We start from the raw sequence: 24,839 nt of genomic DNA, 5'->3' as shown, positions 1-24,839 counted from the left end.
AAACTCTCACTGAGAATAGGTTATGGCTATTACTGAGACTGTGTTAAATATGTTTTTCAGTGGGAAGATTATCAGATGTCAGTTCCTTTATTTCACAGCTCTTACCCACTGAAGAAGAGATGATAAATCCAGGAAACAGTGCTGATTTATCAGTGTCTTTTTGGCTCTTCTATTAATAGTTTCAATGAGCCAGGACTGGGAATTGAATGAGCTATAAACATGATGACAGCCATTTGTTACCATAGCACAATCTAGGGTTGTGATTCCCTTCCTCTCCTTGGGAACACTGTTGTACTCCACAGGCAAGTGCTCTGTCTGTGGAATACTTCATGGGAATTTGTGTGTACGCCCTCCTGGCCTGTGCCCTGTGCTCTGAGTAAGGCCCAGAGCCTCTGTGCCACAGCTTGTACATGAGAGTGGAAACTTTTCCTTGCCCACAGTCTACCCCGCTCACGCTTTGCTCCTGGCTTTGTGCTCCTGGTGTGTGGCTCCCAAGCCCAGCGTCCCTGCTGTCATTTCAGCCCTCTGCACTCCTGCTCACGAGCTGTGCTAGTCAACTGCTTGGAAAGGTTTGCTTTTTTGGAGATGGGTCTCCTATTTCTTGCTGGCACATTGGCTTGATCGCTTGCCTTAAGGCTTCTTCCTGTTTGAGTGTTGCCAGTGGGAGTTGCTGTGCCTTAGAGACACCTCACCCAGTAAGTGCCACCTCCACAGATCCTCCTCTGGCAGCTGGTTTGCCAGGAAGCTCTGGGAGCTGCACTGGTGACATCCAGGGTTGCTCTGGTGCTGATGGTGGATGTGCCCTGCCTGCTAAGTGTTGAGTTTCAACACTTGGGGTGTTGCCAAGGACTTGGGTGCCTAAATTCTGTGTAGACTCTACGTTGTTTGTTCTTTTGAAACTAGGTCTCAGTGCTTGAACTCTACAGGAACTTAGGATTTAGCCCTAATATTTGAAACAGTATAAGGAGTATAGCTTTTGTGGTTCCTAAATTTATGTTTTAATTTTTCCTCAATTATTTACAGTGTCTAATAAGCCTTGAGGACATCAAATGAAATTAGGAGCTTGTTGGTGTCAGTAATAAATTTTCAAAAATCTTTTTTTAAAGAGTTTTCAATGCAAGCTGGGAGAAACATCTTTTCAGAAGATACTTGCTTTTATGTGAGTGTGTTTTTCACAGAAGCTTTATCACAGTGAATGGTACAATGGAAAGTGAAGCAAAATGCTTTCTACAGGAGCCTGTAAGTTCTTCTGTTGAGAGTAACTCAGACACATAGTAAATTGCAAATACATTTATAATTCTCCTGAAAGGCAGCAGGTTTTCTTCTGAATTGTTTCAAAAATTCTTTGAAATTATTTCTGTACTGTTGTTATCCTTTCTGAATTTTATTCATAGACATGAATTGTTAGGGGATATATTTGCATTTTAGGACATCCAGTAACAGGAATTACTATTATGGGTTTGGATATCTTATCAATGGCAGAATCATAATGTAGTACGGATAATAATGTATCCATGGGAGTAATCATTTTGTTCTAGTAATAAGTACTTGCTTTTTCCTAATGACAAGCTCTTGTCTTTTCATCCTTCACAATGAAAAGTTATTGAACACATTGGAGTGCAGCAATACAAGCTCCCTGTTGAGTTTTTTCTGAGCTTTTACTGAGTCACAATAAGGACGTTCCCTTTCCTGGGGGGTCAGAAGGGATGATGGAGCTGTGATTGAGCGTGAGTGGAAGTGGCTGTTGTGAGCAGCACTAAGTGGTTGCAGGTACTGCTGTCTCTGCCTTCATTAAATAGGGTGGTGTGCCTGAACAATTATTCTCATCCTCCTCTGGCTTTCAATAGCGATCACTCCTAGATTGTTAAGGCTGGTAAAGAAAGGTCAGATACACTGATAATATGAGAGCAGCTTTCTTGAAATTGAAAACTCCTTACTTTTGGAATGTTGTTTCATGATATTTAAGCTTCATTAGTTTCAGTTCATTAGTTTCTCAGCTTATTATGGCTGTAGATTGGCGATACACGTGTGTGTGTGTGTGTATGTGGGTCAGTGTATTTTTCTCATCACTTCTGATTTTTGCTTTCTTCTTGTGTATTCCAAAAATTTCTGTTTCTTAACTGGGCTTTTATGTTATGATTCCCTAAATGTTTGGGTCAGACATGGGTAATTTAGTCTGGACGTGCCTGTGGCTCTTGTGCCACAGGTGGTGGCAGCTGCTGTGTCGTGCTGTCCCACAGCTGTGCCGTGTGTGTGGCAGGGAGCAGAGCCAAACCAGCCCTTCTCACACCAGCAGTGCTTCCATTTAAAAAGTGTGAGGAGAATGATGATACATTTTACCTTGAGGCAGATCAGGAAGTGAACTGAGGTTGACCACCTTGTATGTATTTATATTACTGCTAATCAAGCCCTTGCCATCCATGTAGCCTAAGGGCAGGCCAGCTGAGCAGGAATGTCATGTGCTCTGGGACCCGGAACTGCTCAGGAGTGATGCTGCAGGGGACACGAAGTAGCTGGTGGCAGGCAGTGAAGCACCTGTACTGTGTGTAGGGCACACTTGAACCTTGCTGGGAATGCAGCTCCTGGAGCTTTATGAAACTGGGCTCCCTCAAGGCTCCCTGAAGCCTGGTGCTTCACCACAGGCTAGTGTCCACAATTTCTGGGTATGTGCCATGTTTGGATCTGAGTACATCGGCTGAAGTGCTGTGAGGATGAGACCAGGAGCTAGGATCCCTGAAAGCAGAGGGATGACAGGGACAGGGAGTGAGCTGGACTGTGTCTTTAAGGAAAGGTGTGCAGTGCAGAGCCTTCTGTAGCCGTGAGGGAGGTCCAGCTGCGGGAAAGGGGGCACAGTGGAGAGCTGGGACTTGCGTGTTGTGTCTCTAGATTTCAAACTCTGATTTTTCACTTACTGGAACGTGAGCATTGGAAATTCAAAACCAGAAAATGGGTGGAAAACCAAGAATCTTTATTTACTGATGGTATGGTTCTGGGCCTTGCTCTTTGTCTCAGGTCTTAAATTTGATTGCTGTGGAGTGCTAATGCCTCGCTCTACCTCTGTATTGAGTACTCTTCAGCAACAGCTTAAAGGTCTGACCCACTGTCTACATGTGGAGACTGTGATTGATAATGTTTTCTGTGGTTTTATTGCCATTCTTACTCTTGGAGAGTGGAGGGACATACAGATTCCTCAAGCATACTGATATCTCAACTTGACGTTTCTTGTACTTCATGATTTCCTGATGAAGACTTTTAACACTTTCCTGGATTGCCAGTGACACCTGAGGAGGTAAAAATAGGGGACTGTGACTTGTCCTTTGTGGTTATTTCCACTTTCTTTCATAAATACGTAACTTGCAAAGTTCTGCGTAGTAGCTTTCTGAAGAACTGAGCCCAAACTTGGTAGACTTGACTAACCAGGGAGTTTGAAGAAATTCCTTGTTAAGATCTTCAGGAACAGAATGACTGTTGGTTATTCATGGAAGGGGTTGAAATAACTGACTTCCTGAAATCCTTGTTTTTAAATCCTTTTTTATTTCTGAACAAATAGAAAACACTTGTATTTGTGCCTTTTTTTGTAAAAAGAGTGGATTTGAATGCCCTTACTTACTGTCCTCTTCATATTCAAACATCTTAAGAAAACTTCCAGAGAAATTTGAAATTGAAGTATGTCAAAATGTAAGCTAGAAGAGTTTTGATGTGTGGGTGGAAAATGTCACTCAGTTCTTTTCTTATTCATGGGGTTTTTTTTATTTTTCATGGCTTTATTGAGTATTATATTTTTCAAAAAAGGATGTATTCCAGTAAGATTGGTATGCCCATATGGCATATTATGCTGGCATTTATGCAAGAAAATATGTAGTTTTCATGATTCTGTTGTTCACATTGCCTGAGTAGTTGATTGAGTTGACTTTGAACACTCCTACAGAGGATTTTCTTCCATTTTGTATGCAGTATGTGTAATTGAAAATTATTTTTCTGAATGTTAACTTTCAGCGAACATTTTGTTTTATGGGGAAATTAGATACGAATTGTTAAGGAGGAGGATCTTAAGTGTACTTAAAAGACAGAAGTAGTCTAGTGAATTCCCCAAATAGATTTACAGCTGAAAAATAAGCTGCAGTTAAATGTACCTGATTATAGATGCTCTTACAGACTTTGCAGTAATCTGGGATCTCTGCACGTGAGCTGGAGAAGGATAATGAAATTCTCTCCTTAAGCCCTGCTTTTCATTGAATGGTTCTGAGCCGAGCTATTTCAGGATTAATCAGATCTGAACCTGAGGCTTGCACGGGAGTAATGTAGCGTGAGGAGCGACTCATGGCTCTGTGGAGGGTGATTCACTACAAGAGTCAGTAATTTGTATTTAGCATACCTGACAGCACTGGAAATTTATTGGGTTGCTGAAGACTAATTTTTTTTTTTTCAAGAAACCTTCAGTAAGGCAGCATTTGCTCTCCCCAAGATGAAATAAATCCTTGGTTATGGTAACAAACAATCATTAAAAATAAATAATGAAGTATTTGTTAACTCAACATCTACCTAGCTGTTTAGTTTACAAGAACTTTCCTATTTTTAGAGTTTATTGAAAAATTGTTGTTGTTACGTAATGTTTTTCTCAACCAGTTTCCTATTTTCTGGAGGATGTTAGACTGGTCATTTTTTGAAATGTCAGGATGCAATTTCTGGGAATGTTACTGAATTCTGCTGTTTCAGATGTATTTATCTTTGTTTTTATCCTCTGGTATAATGCAGCTGATTTTTGTTGTTGAAATAAATTTCTAAATTGTATTCTGTTTCAGGTTAAAAGTTACTTATTTTTATTTATGTAACAGTTCTAATTCAAAAGATCAATCATAATTGATAGTTCAGGGAACTCTTCATAGACTCTTGGTGTTGTAGGCCCATCCAAAACCCAAACCAACCTGGCTGGAGTTGACTGTGCTTTGAGCAGTGGGTTGGACTGGATGATGTCCAACACTGCTACTGTATTAAGTATGTGGAGTCTGATGCTAAACATTTGAATAAATTCCAATGTTTGGGCAATGTCCCAGATGACCCTGCCAGCTCCTTTCAATGTACAGTAAATACCATTATTTACTAATGGAAGATTAAAAGACATTCAGGTAATGATGCCAGGACAAGAAATGACATACAATGGCAAAAGGAAAGTTTCTTTCATTTGAATAATCTCTGGTAATCTTCAGGTGGTGAAAGAAGAGTAGGTACTGTGTTAAATTCTGTGGTAATGAATCCTCTCTATAAAAAAATACCTTGTAGAAGTCATTTGGGAAGTGGTTGATTAAAAGCTCTTCCGAAGAATTTCATGACCTGGCTGTTGAGGTCTGCTGCATGGTTAAAAACAAAGGCTTTTTCATACAGTTACTTGGATTTAGGATACTTGTATGCCACTGACCTATGAGATGCAGCAGTTCTTAATTTATAGAACCAGAAGTGACTTCTCTGATAGAAATGGAGATATCTGCATAGTTGTCAGCTGACTTTTGGACTTAATTTCTTGCGTAACTTCTCTTGATCTTTTTTTTTTTTTGAAGAATGAACAATGGAATTTTATGTGAAATAGCTTTATCGTCATTTTTGATGAAATCAGTACTGTATCATATTGCAGAAAAATTGTAATTCTTGGTCTTAATTGTTCAGCCAGATCTTATAAGAGTGACTTAAAGGAGATCGGGAACTTAAAGATCTAAATCCCAATTCCGCATTTCCATATTCTTTCTGAAAAGAAAACCAAAACAAGGCTTAAAAAACAAAACCATATCTTTGTCTTTGATTATAAGCAGCATTTATTGGCACTTCCCTTTTAACTTTTGTTTCAGTGGATTTGTTTCCAGTTGCTGTTTGGTGTTCCTGTCTGATGTGCTACTCTTCTTTCCTTAATTAAGTAAAATAAAAAGGAAGAATATGATTTTGTATAATTGCATTTGTGACCAATCTGTATGATCAGAAGGCTGGCAAAGTAAACAATTCCCCCCTTCCCCCTCCCCCCCAAATTAATAAAAAAGATGTGCTTTAGTCCTTTCAAGATCAGCTTTTCTCAAGAACTGCTTCTCATGGTTGTTTTCTAAGCCTGTGTTGCCAGTTGACACATTTTCTTTCTCTGAGTATGCAAAGAAAATAAAGGTCTTAAATCAGACAGCTGCAGTGCTTAGTAGAATACATTAAATAAGTTATTCTAATTGCCATATTTACTGGAAAATCCTTGCTATCTTAGGTTATTCTAATTGTCTTTAACCATTGTTTCATTATCAGTAGCAAAAAATAAAGGACATTTATACAAAGATGGAAAGAAATGATATGTCAGCTACTTGACTAGGGGCTGTACTCAGGAATAATCTAAGATTATCTTTTCTATCAAGTAACGATGTTTCTAATTTTTTCTAAACCCTGATATTGTACAGAAGGAATTATCAGTCTGTAAAAGAAGATAAGTGGTAAAGGAATCTCTCCCTTCATTTTCTTGAACATATTTGGCTCTCTGCAGGAGAAATGAAGAATAATAATCAATTTTTATTCCATGTAAATAAGAGAAATAAGAAATATAATAATTACATACACCCTGGAAGCAGTTAATGGAAAACAAAAGTGGAGCCCAAGGTAAATCTCTCCTCTGGGAACTTGATTAGTGATTCTTTTCTGCTTAATATGGTAGAAGAGCACTGTATTATTAACGTGCCTTTACTGTGCACACATGGACAGTGTACACATGAGAGAGCAGATGCACATAAACCAGAGCCATTTTGGTTTTATAATGATATTTCCAGTTTACTGTTTGCAGTAATAAGGAGGTGAAATTGGGGAAGACTTTGCAAAGTTCCTGTAGCAAGTGTGAACTAAAGGAGTCCAAACAATGAATAGATAAAGGAAACATGAGCTGCTGTGTGACAGCTTGTGGCTGTGTGCTAGGGAGGTAAGGTCTTAATGGCATTTGTGATGGCAAGGAAACGGAGGTTTCATTGCTTAGCTTTCAAGTAATCAGAAAAACTTGTTTCTAATTTGAAAAACAAGAGGCCTGATAATCTTTTGGATTCCGTCTGCCACTTCCCGTGTTCAACTGTGCAGCTGTACATTAAAGCAGGATGTTGAAATGAAATGCACTGGGATGTCGCAGGTGATGCTGACAGATACTGCCAGGGCTGTTAGCAGTTTCTTACCTGTGCTCTCCTGAACAGCTGGGGAACAACTGACCAGGTTGTTGAGATGAAGTATTATCCTGGATCCCAGTGGGAAACAAGGGTGCTGTTGCATATGACTGAGCATGCAAAATCTGAATAAACCCCAGGTAAGGCTGACGGGTCCTGAGGCTGTTTGGCTCCTTGTTTATTGTGGTTCCCAGAACACCTGCCTCTCTCAGCTGTAAGAATGGAATTTTGTAGAGCAAGACTGTTCAGGGACTGGTACCTCTAAGTTCTTCCCAGAAGGACCAGGAACAGCAGGTCTGAAATTTTCAGGGTCTGGTCCCAAGGCTGTTTTACAGAGCTGGCAGGGCATATGCCTGTTTTGTCAGAAGATGTGTTGTGCTTTCTCTGTTTCCATGGAAGATTCTGCTTTTGATAAACTGGCAAAATTTAATAGAAGAAAGATTCCTCTGGAGAATCTCCAGCTGTATTCCTGATTTCTGATGTTGTGCTTCAATTCTTTCTCTGTTTTCCAGTTAGTCTGTAGCATTGTCAACACCATTTTAAATGTCTCATGGAATTATAAGCACAATGTGAGCCCTCTTTTTCTCATTCCATGTCTGGGCGAAATGTGATGTTTGGCAAAGGTCAGATATTAAAATTACTTGCTTGGCACTTATCTAGATGCAGATCTATTAAAGTACTATTACAGACCTAAATAGCTATTACAACTTAAGTAAAATAGGGAGGCTGAAAAAATGACCAGGAGGAGTGGGTTTAGATTTTTGTTTTGACTGCTAATTAAGGATGAAAGTGTTAATTTTTTTGTCCTCTAGCTTATTCTTGTAGAGAAGAGTCTGTGTATATCTGTGATACAGATCTATAGGGCAGCCTGTAAATCTGGAATCATCCGTTGCTAGTAAACAGCTGGAATAGGACGCTGTCCTCATACTCCCTGTGGCTGAGGAAGTAAATGAGGTGGAGTAAATGAGCAGGGTCCTGGGATTGCTCTGTAACATGGTGCTGCTGTGGGAGTCCTGGGGAACCACTTCTGTCTCGCTGGGAACGCCGTGCCTTCCCCTCAGGCCTGTGGGGCCTGGCTGCTGCAGAGACACAGATTTTTTTAGATGGTTTCTAGGCCAGAATGTCTCTTTGCTCCTTTGCCCAAATAACAGACGTTCTGTGGCAATAACTATGCAGCAAGGCACAGTCTGATCAACACCAAAGGCTTCTTTACTCAGTTAGAAGAAAGAAGTAACCTGCAAATTTAATAGTGGAGAAAAGGGTGGAAATCTGAGCATGGGAAGTAATTTAGAAGGGAATAATAGGAGGGAAAGTAAAGACTTTTTTAAGTGGGGGACAGGAACTCAAAAATACTTTCCTACCTGCTTCAGGCATCATGTAAATATGTGGGAAAAATTAATGCAGTCGATAAGGCAAAGTGAATATATGCCAGAAAGAGTTCAGGATTATTTAAGAAAGGAGTTTGTGAACCATTGGCCTTGATTGTAAAAATCTGTGAGGAATGAGTGTTTCCAGGTAACAGAAAAGCTACATTTATCTTAACAGTTAAATTCCTTTATCTAGGGAATTTATAGGTCAGTCCCTCTAACTTGGATAACTGTGAAAAAGCTGCAGGAAATCCTTATACATTCATTTCCTAAAACTGCTCAGGATAAGAAGGTGGTGCTGAGCCTCAAGCATGTATTTTCAAAATACATTCTGTCAAATACATGTAGTTCTTTGAGAGAATAGCTGGCTAGGGATTAAAAGGGAAGTTGTAAACTGATGTAATGTTGTACACAGCATTGCACACTGAGAGGATGTTTTCATAAGCAAACTAGAGAAGCACAGTAATTGTATGATGAGGGGAAATGCAGGTCACTGAAAAACTGAATTGGTATTTAATCTATTGCAGGTCAGTTTGGGATAGCTTAATGAAGTGTGATTCTGCAAGGGCTGGCCTGGGACCCATGTGTATGGTGCATTTTCATTAGTAATAAATGAAATAAAAGTAAATAAATGGCTTAGGGAATGAAGAGTGGAAATAATTGAGAGCTTGAATGATGCTACCCTGGTGCAACTTCAAAAGATTTTATAGGTCGATAAAAGCATTACCTCCCCCTGCCCCTTTATTTTTGGTTGTTTTTTTTTTTTTTTTTTTTTTTTTTTTTTTTTTTTTTTTTTTTTTTTTAGTTTGGAGAAACGATCTGAAATCTGCAGACCTAAATAATAAGTGCAATTACCCTTGGGAAGAAGTTTACTGTATACATAAAAATGGAGGATTTGTGGCTTAGCAGTGGTACTGCTGTACAGCTCCCAATGCCATACGAAAATTAGGGATGAAATGAACTGTCAGTAAGCCTTAGCTCAGTAGGAAATTTTGGGCATCACAGCTTAAGAATAACAAGGGTTGATAAGAGGAACAAAATGAAGCAGGGATTTTATAACTTATGAAAAGTAGGAAGCAGCTGACTTAGCTGAGTCTCTGTAACTTAGGAAGAGGTGGAGAAGAGGAACATGCTGATATTTTCAGATATGGAAGAGGTTTTTATAAGGTTTATGCTGTTAAGTTATTCTCCATATCTGTTCAGAGAAAGACAAATGTAATGGGCAAAATGCAAAATCTGTGCAGTGTTGGGTAAAAAAACCCAACTGTGTAGATGGGTAAGCACTGGAGCTGTTCCCTTGGGAGGCCATAGAGTTCATGCACACATTTGAGACTGGTGGGCTGCCCAGTGTCTGCCTGGGAGCTCTAGGAACATGTGGGCTGTTTCAGAGTGCTCAGGGTGCACAAAGTGACCATGAGCTCCCTCCTAGCCACACTGATTATTGGTTTACAGTTTTATTGAAGTAATATTCCCAGTCTTCATACTTCATTTTCCTACTACAAATTGCTTTTTTCCATGGGTTAGTGTAGGTTTGTAACAGTGAATGCTTTTTGTATGCAGTGATCAAAACTAGACTGAAATTTGGTGGGGCTTTTAGACTTCCAGGCCATCTACAGATAATAATCTGTCCCTTCTACAATTTTGTGTTCAAGCATCTGGGGAAGGCTGGTTAATAAAAGAAACTATTAATAGTTATAGGCATACTAGGAGTTTATTTCTTCATGAGCTATTTGCATGAAAGTAGTACATTTAACAGTGATTCAGCTTATCATACCAGCAGGAATTTTTGTATCCTGACAAATTTATAACTCCATTAGAAAGATTTATCTAAATTTAATATTTTAGAGTCTACCTAACAATTTTGCATCCTATAATCTGTTCATAAACTGGAACTTAAGTACAAGAAATAGAAAATAGGAATTTTTCTGTACAAGATTAAAACTTTAGCAACCAAATTGCATTTGTGTAATATAATATGTGAGCTGTTCCCACATACTAACATTTTTTTCTGAAGAGAATGGATATGGATTGTAAAAGCAACCCAGCCAACCAACCAATCTCTCTGTAATTTGGTTGTATGGTGGAAATCCCCAGTAATTTCCTAGTGTTAACATAAAATCAGGTGAAAGCTGCCTGGAGTGTGTTGTGGCCAGGGGATGCCTGGGAGGCAGGAGGCTGCTGTGTCCATAGCGAGTAGGCCTCGCCTGGAACTTGAAGGGAGGAAATTTTCCCAGGGTTCTAGAGGAGGCTCTCCAGGACTCATGCAAACCTGGGTGCTGCTGCAAGGTGCTGGATGAGGAAGCAAGGAAAGAGTAACCTACTTATGTCAGGATAGAGACTGGGGGGGGGACAGTCACTGGAGTTACTTGGCCATGTTAGCTTTTTTTCTCAGAGGGTTTCCATATTCCATAATCTCCCTGTTCTAATAATCAGAAAGCTCCAGTAAACCCAACTTCAGAGATGGAGGATACCTCTGTTCCAGACAACTGAAAGGAAAAGCTGGTCCTGTGCCACCCCAGGATGATGTCACGCTGTGCCTCTTCCCAAGCACAGAAATGTGTGTTGGCAGGGATGGGATTTTGTGTGACGGCAGTGCTCTGCTCCTCAGGAACTTCTGCCAAACAGCAGGAAGAGTTCTTGTAGGAGAGCTGTTCACAAAAGTGTGTCTGCAAAAAAACAGCACCAGGAAAACTGAGCAGGGCACGGTGTTGAAGCTGTGCCTCCTGAGAGGTCCTTTGGTAGTCATGAGTGGATGTTTCACTGACTGGAATACAAGAACAACCTAGAATACGTCTTTGTAAATAGAAGGCACAAGACAGCTTTGCAGTTCTTCCAGAATTTTTACTGGTGCTTTAGGTACAAAATGATGGATTTATTCTGGAATAGATGGTAGTTTGTTTGCCTGATCTAGATGAAGCTTTTTTTCCACCCCCTCTACGACCAGGTTTGGTGGTTATAAAGGAAGAATGACTTCATTATGTGTTGAACTGACTTTTTCACAATAAACTTGAGAATCTAAAAGCATACTATCAAATGTCACTCTTTTATATGATGTATTTCACAGTTTAAAATACAATTTTTTTCCAGAGTTGAAATTAGAATTGTTGACATTAAGGAAATGAAAATGATTGATGGAGTGGTTTTACTTGACCAGCTGCTAATGATTTCTCACTCAATATCTCGTTAGCTTGTGCTGAAGTCATGCATACAGCAACCTAGAAAATAGCCCGAAGTTCCTGAAACTATAAGGAAGAAAAATATAAGTTATTTTGGTGCTTTTGATCTATGAACTGTGATATAAAATGTGACTTTTGATGTTCTGGGATGGTGTGATTGATAGCATAATTTTTGTTATTAAATTGTTTATTCTTTACTGAATGTTACAGTGTATTATATTTTGGCTCAGAGGCAGAGAGAAAGGTCACTTAATTTCCTTGTTGGCCACTGTAGCCCTTGCTCGAGTGGAGCTTTTTGGGGAGAAAGGGAGAAGGCATTTTCATTGGGAACAGCTGAACATGCTCATCTGAGAGAAACTTCTGGAGCTTCCGAAGATGGTGACTGTGAAGAAAGAGGAGACTATATCTGTGGCTCCTGAGGGAGTTTCATAAAGTTCCAGCATCTCAAAAGCCCTGCTGAGAATTCTTAGCCTGAGAACAGGTTTGTAGGAAGGGAAGGGTCCATGATGAGCAAGAGAGGGGTTGGCGGACCAACACTTTGATTTTCAGTTTCTTTTGTCCATCAGGGCAGCTGTGTCACTCTCTCAGAACTGTGTGGCGGTAAAACATAGCTGTAATTCAGTGGCTTTTTGATTCTCTCAAGGAGAGGGTGGAGAAGGCTGTGGTCAAGAGGGGGGCAGTCCCTGGGAGGCTCCCAATAGCCACCTGTCAGTGACATAAAGTTTAAATTCCTAAATCACTATATGGATGAGTTGCTTTCTTCAGTGTGAGAAGGAAGGAGTAACCCTCTAACTGAATACTCTTGGAGTATAGGAAATACCTTGAAAAGCTGCAGGTGAGCGTTTAGTTGTGAGATCAGCCAGTGTGTTGTGGCTATTGCCTGTGTCCAGCAGTGCTACATAAAGCTCTCGTTCTTATCTCCAGTGCTGACTCCTAATTATCTTCTGTATGAGTGCAAAAATCCCACTATGAAAATATCAAATTCTCTAAAGCCAATGGTGGAACTGCAGCTGGCTTTAATGGAGCCAGAACATCATTGTATTTCAAGGAGTTAAGCTCAGCTCTGGGGGTCTTACTACTTTTTTAAAGAGTGTGGTCTGTATTGAATATTTTATGCTGTTCTTCCTTGGTTTTGCCTATGTTGCCTGGCACTCTGATTTATTTTAGTGTCTTACAAACTTTATTTGAAATATATGCTCAATATTTTTGTTAAAATACAGTCCTGGTTATATCTCCCCATTTTTTCTTTTTTTGAATGGTGCTGTGGTTTTGATGTTTCTGCTGACATACATGATGCAAAATGGAAGAACTTCTGCAAAGCAGAAAGAAGAAATTATGGTTTGACCTAGTGTTGAAGCCGAGCAAATTAGCAAAAAAAAACCTGTTGGTAACCAGTGAGAAATCATCCCATTTTCCTCATGCATTTTTTACAAGTATTTTGTGGCAGCTGAAATTTCTGACCAGGACTAGACTTTGTCTCTTTTGCCTCAGACTGCATGTAATTATTCAGAGTATGCCATTTCTCCTTGTAGGAAGACTTACTCCCCACAGGCAGGTGTAATCTATCATCTTTTCCTTCAACAATTCCCCTTTTCCCTCTACCCCAAAAGATATCAGAAAAGATTTATAATATTCTGCGGCCCATAAAAACTGCTTCATTATCCCTAAATCAAATATATCTGATTGCAAAGCTCTTACTTTTATAAAAATTTCGGGAGCAGAATATTTTATGGGGTTTGATGTGCTTTTACTGAAGGCAAAAAATGCATTTTTTTAAACCTAATTTTTTGCAAGTTATTGCTGCAAAGTAAAAGCCCTTTTAGACAGAAGGAGGATAATGGCTCTATCTTGAGATGTCCGAAGAGAAGGAAGTATTCAAGCTGAAGTGATAACATCAATTCAGCTGGTGCTGTGTGTCTCTATTGTCACTGTCCTGTCCCTCTAATGTAACAAACACCTTATTTTACAGCCATGGCAGGTGAGGTGGGCAGCTCCTTGAATGGAGATGTTGTTTGTTCACTCCCCTGCCCCAGGGGGATTCCATTTGTTTTCAGACCAGTCACAAGGAAGGAGCAGCTGGATTTGTGCCCTCCCGTTTTCATTCCTTCCTGTTTCCTTCCTTTTCTTGATCCATTACCATGATGAGCAGTTACAGCTTCGTCAAGTCTTTAATCACTGAATCATTGGGATCTTCTTTTTCCGTAGGCTTCTCTATGGTTTCCCCTCCTTTCTTTCTCCATTTTACACATCTATCCCTTCTCCTGTTTAGATAGAATGAATTTACTTTCCTTGTTGGGTGTTTTTCCTAAAGATGTTTTTCAGTGAAGTGCTGTTTTATTTTTGGACAGCTTTAATGGAGATAGTGGCTTTGGGTGAGAAATAACTGTAAGGTTCCCAAGGGTTGTTGTGGGGCGTTCCCCCATTTCCTACAAAGCAGCTCCTGCTATTTCAGCTTAGTTAACCCTTGATGCTGCAATATCTGTGAAAAAGATTTTATATTTATAATGCTTCCTTATTTTTTAAATTATTTCCCAATGTTCCCAATTTATTAACTGATAGTCCTGAAAACTGTGATGTTAATGGAAAAATACACCACTAAAGCAGAGCAGAGCTCTGCTCTTGATGGGCAGCATTGTATGTCTTTATTGCCCCATCCAATTGAATTAATATTAATATGAGCAATACTTTGGTGTCTTTGCATATATTATTGTTTATTTATTAATAATTCTGCCTTTGATTTACTTTTCCACTTCCCTTGGTTTCTCTGAAGTCTTCTTAGGTGAAACAGGCCGTTAGCAATGTTATTTTTAATATAAAAGCACTTAATTGAGGGTCTAATATATATTTATTCATTATATTTATTTGCCTCCCTGAGCAGTTTTGCGGATCTGTGTCTGTCTTTTTTTTTTTTTTTTGTGGTCAGTTACTTCTTTTAGTTCATGTGTGTAAGGCCAGCTTTTTTATCCCTGTTACTGATTTACATTCAGATACTATCCTACTGATTACTGACATGTACAGGAGATATTTGGTACTAAAGAAAATGGAAATGGTTTTCAATTTGGGAAAGGCAGATCCCATTCTCAAGGGGTTTGCCTGTGTATATCCAGTCCAGACTTAAATTTAATCCTTCTCATCTTCTGTTTTGTGTTGTGCCTTGTTAGCCTGTACCTCCTTTTAAAAACCAGCCTTAAATATCTTCTCTTCGAGATCCATATAAATTTTGAAAATATATATATTTTTTTTGGTCCTGCAGCATAACTTAGGTGCATCTATGATATTTATAGCCCCTTCCTTTACATCCTCTCTCAGGAGTAATGCTGACTTATTTCTGCATTTAAATCTTCACGTTTTAGCTAGCAATGGGAGTGCTTTTTTGGGTAACTATAGTATTTCTGTGGCATTAACAATGCCCCTGCATAAATTCCCCTCCTCCCTCCTTATTTTGTAAAAGAAAACCTTACACACAAACTCTTAAAACAGGCCATTAGTGCTTATTTCTGGGAAGCAAAAATGATTCTTCTTTTTTCGAAGAGTAATTTTGGTTTTTAGTAGGCATATGTTTGGTTTATACTTGGATATTATAGGGAGGAATCTTAGAATGCAAATTAGCAATATAAATTATCTGAAATCGATTCTTTATTTTGTGGGTATTTTAATTTCTTTGCTAAAGTAAAGGTAGAGTCTCAAAATTCCTGAGGCAAAATACAGGTAGGGAAGAAAGGAGTGAACGAGTGCCAAGGCTTGTGAATGTGGGAGAGGAGGCTGGCAGCACTTCACATTTGAACCATGAGATTGATTCTGCAATGCAGAACACAGGCAGATCTTTCTGCCTGTTTGGGATCAGGTATCTTCAGTGAGATTGTTCGTAGATTCAAGGAGTTATTCAGAGAAATAAAGAAATGGAAGACAGCTTCAGGAAGAAGGTAGCATTGAAGTGACTAATTAAGCCAGACAGGATTACAAAGCAAATTTTATCAATAATGTTTATTCCCACTCAGGTTCACTAATTCCGTTCCATTGATGTAGATACTGTGTTCCCCAGTGACTGGAGAAAGTTACAGAAGCACCTATACTGTTGTTTTTGCTTTGAGATGGTGAGGGCATCATGTTCATCCCTTCCAGAAACTTCTAAAGTTTCTATTATAATCACTTGATGAAAGTGGAATTAGGGCAGTTCATACTGTCATCTGTTAACCCTATGTCTTCAAGGCTTTAGGATGCAAAGAGATTATAAAAACCCCAAAACTTAACATCACCTTATGTAGTGGTGGAATAAAAAAAAAAGGTTGATTTTTATTAGCATATTCTAGCATTATTATATTTATGAATCTGTATTTGCAAGAGCTAGTGAAGAAGAAAAGGAGTCAGACAAGCTTCAGCATGTGTTGGTAGGCAGCAAAGCTGCTCAGCTCTGGAGGTGGATACCTGAGAGGCATTTCCCTCCAGGATCTCAGTCTGAATAGCTCTGTCTCACTACTGGCAGTCTCAATTGTGACAGCTAGATTTTGGAGAAAGAGCTGACTTGCAGAAGGCAAAGAGAGCTATGAACTGTCTAGTAATGCTGAAGCAGAAGAAAAAAATAAATCTTGTTCGTGAATCCTGTTTGCATATTCAGATACACCACTGATAGCTGTATTTTTTCCTTTCCTGGCAATGAGAATAAGGCTTTTGGGCAGTTATGGCTGGGTTAATTGTGCAAGTTTACAGGTTCTTTAAAAATAAAGTTGCTAACAGCAAGACATAAAGGGGAGGTGTGTCATTAGTACTAGAAAAATAAATCACTTTCATTTTTTCTTTTGAAAGCATAAATTACAACAAACTATTCAATATGAATCGTTCAGTTAATGGCTTTCCATGCCTCATTTATGACATGCTCTTGTGTAAAACTACTGAAATTATTGAGGTGCACAGTGCTGCAGGGACACATCATTTTCTTTTAATGAGTATTCTCAGCACTAGTTGATGAGGTTTTGTTCTCTAAGAAACACAGAATTAGTGTATAATAATAATGTTTAAATTATTGGGCTTTGAAATATGTTTCACTGAAGCACTCACTTTATGATTAGATTGCAGATAGAACTATTGCTGACATGCATCCACCTTAAAAGTCTGTTTCTTGGGGAATACAGAGTGGGAAGTACTCTCAATGAAAGCGGGAAAAAACATACTCTTGTATAAGTGCACACTTCGAATTCTTCTGGTGTTTATTAGGAGACCATCCATCCTGTTCATGTCAGTTGACCTAAGGCAATTAATAAGGCAATCATCACACATCGCTGTTAATCCAAAGAAATTCTGTACTAATGCAGCACTGATTAGTGCTCATTTGTATATTATTACTGTTACATGTGGCACATCTGTCCTGGTTGGCTTTGAAGTGTCCCCTGTGAGGAAAGTATGGGAGCTTTAATGTCCGAGGGCTGGGGGTGATGAGCTGTGTGCCACTGGCTCATTTGCTGTTCCACAGCGGGCGTTCCTTTGTGGTTCCCCATCTAAAGAGGCAGCTCTCAGAGGGAGTTATGTACATACCAAATTGATGGTGATCAAGTAGAATAGAAACTCCATGCCATGTGGGATTTTCACACTTGTACACGCTGCACTTCAGCTTACATAAAAATTATTGGAAAAGTTCTAGTGGCAAAATGGTAATTTCTTGGGGGCTCATTAAAATAACATTAATCATGAACTCTGATTATGTTCACCTTAATTTATTCTGAAACTTCATAAATTTAGAAATTAATCAGATTCTGTAATTAGGTAGAACAATAAAATGGAATTTTGCCTTGTTATTTTATAATAGAGCTATTAATTCATTCAAATGTTACAATTTTTTTGAGGAATTTAAGGAAAAACTGCTTTTAAGTACAGATCATATGGTCAAACTTGTACCTATTAGAGCTTCAAATGTATCTTTCTGTGTTGAAAAATGCTTGAGGTTTTTTTGTAGTACTTCTGACAAGCAGGTTTATTGTTCGTTTACTGTTGTGGTGGACTTGAGAAACCTGGGAAAAAGCATTTCTCCTTTCTGGTTAGTTGAATCTTGATTATAAGATACAGACACCCACCCCCCCCCCCCCAAGAGAAATCTCAGGGTTTCAGATGAAGTCTGCACTCCAGGTGACTGACTGAGTGGATGTTATTCATGCTCCCTGGAAGCTGGCAGTGTGTCATTATTAATTACGTGATAGTTGTAGTTCTGTGTTGAGAATAGAAACCATTCACTGCTACCAGAACAAAGAGAAAGGCAGCTTTTCCTGTCAAAGTAGATGTCCTTGCTGCAGCACTTGTGAATGTTACCAATTGCTGTGGCTTCAGAGAAGCTGTGTGCACTTTCAGAAGGGGACCAATAAGAGGCCATGTTTGGCTCAGGAAATCCCTGACCTACAAAGAGTTGGGATCTGTGGAGGCTTTCCAGGGAAATAGGCTGTGTGCTTGCCCCAGTCGAGTTCTTCCTTGGGTTTCATGTCTCAGCTGCTGTGCAGGACAGATTATCAAGGCTGGGTGTACCTTTGATGTGACCAAGTAAAACCATTATTGTATTCAGCCTTTACTACTAAGATTTGCCTTTAGGAAGCCCAGGCCCTGAGACCTGTGCAAAACTCCGGAGCAGAAAAACCTCTCCCTCAAGAGAGGAGGATCAGGCTACAGGATGTGAGTTAAGCTGTACTTTTTCACCTGTTCAACAGACCATTTTTGCTAGCCCTGCTGGGAACTGAATACAGCTGCTTGTAGGTGACACTGTACATGATCATGTAATTAATTACATTCACCATCTTTGAGGATCTTCATTGCCAGTGAAGCAATATCCAGAATTTATTACAGTTCCACTGACACTGGAATCATGGCTTATTTCTCAGGTCATGGTGATGCCCTTGCACTTTTATTTTGGTTTTTTACCCTTCATGTAATGGTTTTTGCACAATATCTGTTCTCATGTCCAGTCTGAGGATTGGAAACAAGAGATAAAGCATGCCTTGAGAGAGAAGGAGAGAAATTGAGGGACTCTGAGTAGAGCAAGCCTAGTACACAGCTTCTGAGGCTTGTATTTTCTGTTTGTTATGTGTTGCGAGAAGAAGTCTGATATTTGCAAAGCATGTCTGAACACTGTGTATATTTTAGGGGTTTTTGTTAGTGGTAGCTCTCAGATCCCTTGAGAATAGTTCGTACTGCAAATTTTCATAACTTTTTAATTGAAGCAGTCATTTGCTTTCTTGTATAGAAGGTGTTTGTTATTTTTTTTATTTACTGTCTTGAGATATAAGCAGGAATTTGTTAAATTAGTCATTAATCTTTCTATACACCACCTTCTCTAGACAGGACTTCCAGTCAGATACTTGGGCTTGCTTTGCTGGCAGCTGTTTCAACCCTGTGCATTACTGTACAAGCGTGATCCACTGGTGGATGGTGGGAATTGTTGCTTGGAGCTAGATTCGTTTTTAAAATTGTCTGGGGTTTTTTGTTGCTGGAGGTTATATTCTCTCTCAGTTTGTATTTTTCAAGAGTAATGACTTCCCCCAGCTTTTTCTTGGTAAAAAGATCTGCCAGGGTATGGTGGTGTCACTTAACTGTGTGACAGAGATGGTTACTTCCACTTGTGCTGTAGGGATCTATTGGAAAGGGAAACGATACATGGAAGTGACCCCCTCTTAATAAATATTTGAACCCATAGACTCCTTTCTTCTTGCTAATTTAGCTACAAGGCTGGGGCTTTATTAGGAATACTGTTTTGTTTTATCCATGGAATGAAAGCATTTACTGTGGCTGTGCAGCCAGAATCAGAACACAGCTGGCAGCAAGCTGTTGGAAAGCAGGCGTACACAGGCTAACATAATTATGAGTGAGTGTTTTTTTGGGTTAGCCTAACCTAGGTTTTTTTCATGATGCGGATTTTTTAGGGAAGGTAACTGCCTGCTATCTAGCTTTCTTGAAGACATCCATCTTATTGAGAATAGCAAATTTTGGGATGATTGTAGTCCATTGAAAAAAATGGTATCCACTTAATATTTACAGAAAGTCATATCTTAACAGTCTGGGATGGGGGTGAGCATGCACCCCCTGCTGCTCTGGGCCCTGGGATGTTGGATCCGTCTTGCAGAGCACTGGAGTGGCCTGCTGGGGTTACAGAGAGCCTGGCCTTTGAGATGCCTGGGAGGTGACTGTGAGAGCATGAGGAATCTGTGAGGTGCTAATTCTGTGACTCTGCTTCTACCGTTTGTCCTGTGGTATGTGGGTCTGGAACGTGGGAGTCTTTGATTCATGATTGAAGAAAAGGGGAAATGTTGGGGTGTATGTGAATATTTACCCATCTGTGCCTCTTTAAGCAGATATATCAAAAACATGTTGTGTCTCTTAGCATAAAAATTTTTTTTCTCATGTTCCCTAGTCTAAACTCACTAGTGTCCAACACTGGGAATGCTCATGGCATAGTTCTCCATAAATAGGAAATAAATGGAACCTTTGAACATCTGGGCATTTTGAGTAGCTCCACTAGTGCCAGGACCTTGTTTACACACCATAAATATTTGAGGGCAGTGGGTTGCAGTACAGAATAGGAAGGAAAGAGCAAGAACAATTGAAATGACTTTTTGGGAGGGTGGTATTTGCTCCTTCCAGCTCAGGCTTGCTCCAATAGCCAGAATGCCAAAACATCAAACCTCAAAAACAGCTGTGGAGTGATTCAGGTAACTTCTTCCAGCAGCCCAAAAGTCACTGGGCTCCAGAGTGACTCCTGCATGTTTGCTTGCAGTGGGTAATTAGCAAAATGTATTTCCAAACCATCTGTAGGAAAATTCCAGCACTGTGGAAGGTGACCACAAATTCAAGAACCCATGTAGTGAAGAAATCCAGAACTGAAGCCTGCAGGTTTAAGAGGCATCTTAAAAAGACAATGTTTTGAAGAGGAAATAATTTATGCAAAATATGTTACAAAATCTAAGTGTTAAATAAATAAGCAATACAATGTATTCTGTTTTGACACTTTGTTTCCACTTAACAGGTACGGAATGCAGATTAATTTGTTACTAAGTTTGAAGCTATTTTTCATTCTATTCACTTCCTTTTGTACAAACAGTTGCCCTGTAATTTTAAATTTCAGTCTTCTACTTTGAAGCTACATGAAAATATGGTGGGATAAAGATCCAGAAAAATAGATTTGTGGTTATATAATTTCTCTTTATTATAAAAAAGTTGCTTCGCCATATGAAACTTTTTTTTCTCCTATATTTTGGAAGGCTCATGTTCCCATTTTGTTTTTCACCGAGTCAGCGTGATATAATGTCTTTCTAATTTCTGTAATCTTTTATGATTACAACATGAGGGTAGTGGTATAAAAAGTCACTCTCATACAGTATTGAGAAGTCTTGAAGATTTAAAACCAAAGAATGGGATATAAGAATGCTTCAATCCAGATATTAAATGATAGACAAATAAGCAATGTAGTAATTGTTAAAGACTTAATACTTCATTAATATTTTTTTTATTTAAAGGTTTTGTTTTTTTTTCTTTGTTTGCTTTTTCATAATGTTAAAGGACTATAAACTTTTACCATTTTTTCCATATTACTACATTTTTCTGCAAATAGATGTTTCTTTTGAGTAATATTTTATGTTGTAGGAGTATTGTGAGGGCTTGTTTCTGTTGCCGCTTCTGTCAGCAGCTTCCTGTGCCAGAAGTAGGTTTTGGACCCCTTTGTCTTTTAGCAGAAATACAAATGCCTGATTTGGCAGACGCTCACAGCAGATTTTGTAGCTGCCTGTTGAAGTCTCCTGTCTGTATTGTCTTGCAGAGCAGTGAGACTTAATAAAATATAATCAGCCTTGACTAACAGCTGCATAAACAAACTGCTTTGTTAAAAATCAGGCTGTATTTCAAGGCAACAGGTAAGTTTGAGGAGAATTCAAATTTTTTTTTTTTTTTTAAATTTTAATTTCTAGGAAAACTTGGCTATATATTTCAAGAATTTCTTAGAAGATTGAATAGTTAAACCCTCCCTCTGGAACCAGTAGATAAAATTCTACACATTAAACACAGTAAAAATGGTGCATATTCTGCAAAGGACAGAATTTTAGATTAAAGTTGTTTGGGCACAAAAGCAGTAACAAAATGATCCCTACAAAACAGAGTAACTTAATAACACAAGAAATAACTTTTGTTAATTTGAAGCTTTAGAAACTGAAGCTTGTAAAGTAAGATGTAATTAAATTATGGTACTGTACATACCAGTTGTTCTTGGTAATTGAAACTTTACAATATGAAAAATACATTACATCTGTACAGTTTATACAGGTAGGTAGGATGAGTTTTGAAAAAGATTCACTTCAAGGGTCATACTCTGAAGTCAAAAAAATACTGCACAACTGAACTAATTACAAATTGTAGACTCGAAACAATGAATCTTTGTGATTTGCTTTTAATTTGAACAGGGATCCTAGAATCCATAGAATTGTCTTCTCACTTGTGTCCATAGTGTTACATAGAATTTGGTTGCAGCCTCTGCTACAGGAAACCCCCGCCAGCACCCCCCTAAGCCAGCTGCTGGCTGTGCTCCTTGATCCGTGCCGCTGTTGTGATTGTGCTCAGGTCCAGCTCGGGCTCCAGGTGTGTGTCCACTGCCTCCTCCTGGGCGCTGGAGTCGTAGGGTTTGTGAGCCAGCAGCTCGTGGTGCACTCCACAGTAGCTCAGTGTGGGCTGGTCGTAGGCCAGAAATGTCGACACGTTCATGGACAATGGGATCTGGGGCAAAAACAGAGGCCAAAAGCAGCCAGTTACCAAAAGACACAACCAAATGGTACTTGCCTGAACTGGATATTGAAAAACCAGATTGTCTGCTCTCTCTATCCCTCTACCCACTCCTCTCCACACAAACCCTGGTCCTCACCAGGATGTTTTAAACCTGACCTCTGCCACCTTTGACTTGAGACCCAGGGCTATGTACATGCTTCAGTGTGTTTGTGAAGATTAAGACATGCTTGAAGTTATCTTTAGAATGTAATTAGCCTTGGCTGTAATCACTCTGTCAGGAAATATTTCAAAAGAAATGTAAATGCTTTTTCAAGTTCAGGTGTCTTGAATGTGTCAGTGAGTGTGATGCCTTTGGTCTGCTTGGAAATAGAAGTGAGAGGGTGCTTCTCACTACTACTGGAGTGTTTGGGGAAGGAGACCTCAACCCTCCTGGCATTGTAACTAAACAGGGAGCATCCCTATTTTTCTCCTCCTTTGCAGCTTTCCTTCCTGTTTTCATTCCTAGTGGGATGTGTCTCAATAAATTTCTGGTTATGAAGAACCTCCTGTTCTTTGAAATTAAAAAAATCAAATAATATCCCAGCAATTGTAATGGTTAATTCTCATCTCTGACAGCACTTCTGGAGTAAAACCCACTGCACTGTTTAATTCCTAGTGATATGTGAGCTTCATATTGTTTGGAGTTCAGGTTCAGATGAGCATCAGAAAGCCCCAGCTTATCTTAGATTTACAGTTTAGAAGCCTTAAAATTGCAGTTTCTATTCAAGGAAGCATCTGTTCTGCAGGCTGAATTTCATTGCTTAGTATTAAATTTCTGTGCAGTGAGGGGGAAGTTCCAGCTACCCTCTGTCTTCTCAGAAAGTTTAAAACCCTAGACTTACTTGATGTAGAAAGTGTAGCTAAAAGTTCGTATTTACAAAACTGTATGGAAAACCAGAATTTTTTTAAAACGTAATTCTGTTCAGTCCTGAAAAGAATGTAGTCCAGTGTTTGGTATGTTGAATTTTTTTGTACTTCTCTTTTGATCATCAGTGGCAGCTGAAAAGTTACCACAGATTAAAAAGAAAGCTCCCCCCCCCCCCCCCCCCCCCTTTGAAAAAAAAGAGGCAGATAATTTGGTTCTGGTTTCTCTGTTGCAATTACAGGGATCTGCAGGAAATGGGTTATTTTCTCCAGCCTGCAGAAGTGTATTTACTTCTAAACAGATGTGAACTGGCTGGGGAGGGGAACACTTGTAGCTCCCAATGAGTATCTCAGCAGTCAGCAAAGATGGGAAAGGGTCTTGCAAAGGCCTTAGAGCATTTATTAAGCTCTGGTGGTGTGCCTGTGTTCTTATCTGATTGCTTGACCTTGGCTGTGCTTTCATAAAACACAGAAGTGCATTTTTTTCTGAATGCATTGTATTTAGAATCAGAGGCAATGTTTTCAGCCTAAGGATTTTGGAATTTTGTTAAATTTCGTGGACATGGAGTGTTGGAACCTCTTGGGGGGATTTCAGGAGTCAGCCACAGAATCCTGAGAATGAAAACTTGGAAAATAAAGGCATAAGAGAACAGCCACAGATTTGGAGTGGCTTGAGAATGTTATGATGGGAAATTACGATAGGGCAATGGAATATTATCCATGAAAATGACAGAACTAGAGCTGAAAAACAGATGATCATGAAAAGGAGGGATGAAAATAAGTAAACCACGCTGAAACAAATGAGCTGAAGGATGGAAGTGATGGAAGTGATGGAGCTATGATGTGTCATTCTGAAAACGTACAGATTTGCAGCGTCATGACAATGTCACATACAGCATAGGCATGGGAATGCAATAGATCAGCACATGGTCAACACGTGAGAATTTCATCTGTTTCATATACAAGTTTTGCTGTTGTCTTCAATTAACAAAAGGAGCAAGCCCTTGCAGTACATACCAGGGAACTATACTTTTTTATGGATGTGAATCAATGCTTTATTTGTGATCATGGGAAGATTCCTGGTATTTCAAATGAACCTCAAAACAAACCTGATACTTTACCATCCATCAGTTTTTCTCTGTGACTTTTTTTTTCTTATGGAGTCTTAGGACAGGGCTATTTTGTACTTCCATCTACATCTGCCTCTGTACCCCTGCATTTAAGTTCTCTCTATGAGTTAGGCAGGTCTTGCATGTAACAAGTCCCTTAATTCCCCTCTAGAATGCCCTAGAGGGAAATTGTGAGGGAAACTGTGTAATAGGCAATTATGAAAAGAAAATACCTATCTGATTATTATCTTGTCCGTTTTCCTTCATTGTCTGCTTCTTTAAGCACTTATTTACTTAAAACTGGTGTGCTGTGAAACAAGGGAGATATTTAAACTCAAACTTCTGTTAAAGGAATAGGTAAATCTGTGACAGCCAATTTGT

General features: G+C 39.2%; 2 protein-coding genes across 5 annotated transcripts in view; one reads left to right on the top strand and one right to left on the bottom strand.

The window, feature by feature from the left end:
* Window positions 1-24,839, top strand: part of CTNNA3 (catenin alpha 3) — a 430,393-nt gene that overhangs the window by 88,310 nt on the left and 317,244 nt on the right. The gene's annotated exons all lie outside the window — the stretch shown is intronic.
* LRRTM3 (leucine rich repeat transmembrane neuronal 3) overlaps window positions 18,553-24,839 on the bottom strand; it is a 79,771-nt gene continuing 73,484 nt past the window's right edge. For both annotated transcript variants that reach the window (XM_010400757.3, XM_019286637.3), the window contains one exon: window positions 18,553-22,437. In XM_010400757.3, coding sequence (XP_010399059.1) covers window positions 22,228-22,437 — 210 coding nt within the window. In that variant the 3' untranslated portion in view covers window positions 18,553-22,227. The remainder of the gene's footprint in view (window positions 22,438-24,839) is intronic.

The sequence above is a fragment of the Corvus cornix genome, chromosome 6 (assembly GCF_000738735.6).
Source record: "Corvus cornix cornix isolate S_Up_H32 chromosome 6, ASM73873v5, whole genome shotgun sequence".
Taxonomy (NCBI): domain Eukaryota; kingdom Metazoa; phylum Chordata; class Aves; order Passeriformes; family Corvidae; genus Corvus; species Corvus cornix.
Note: the sequence above shows the minus strand (reverse complement) of the source record. Positions and strands in the feature narration are given on the sequence as shown.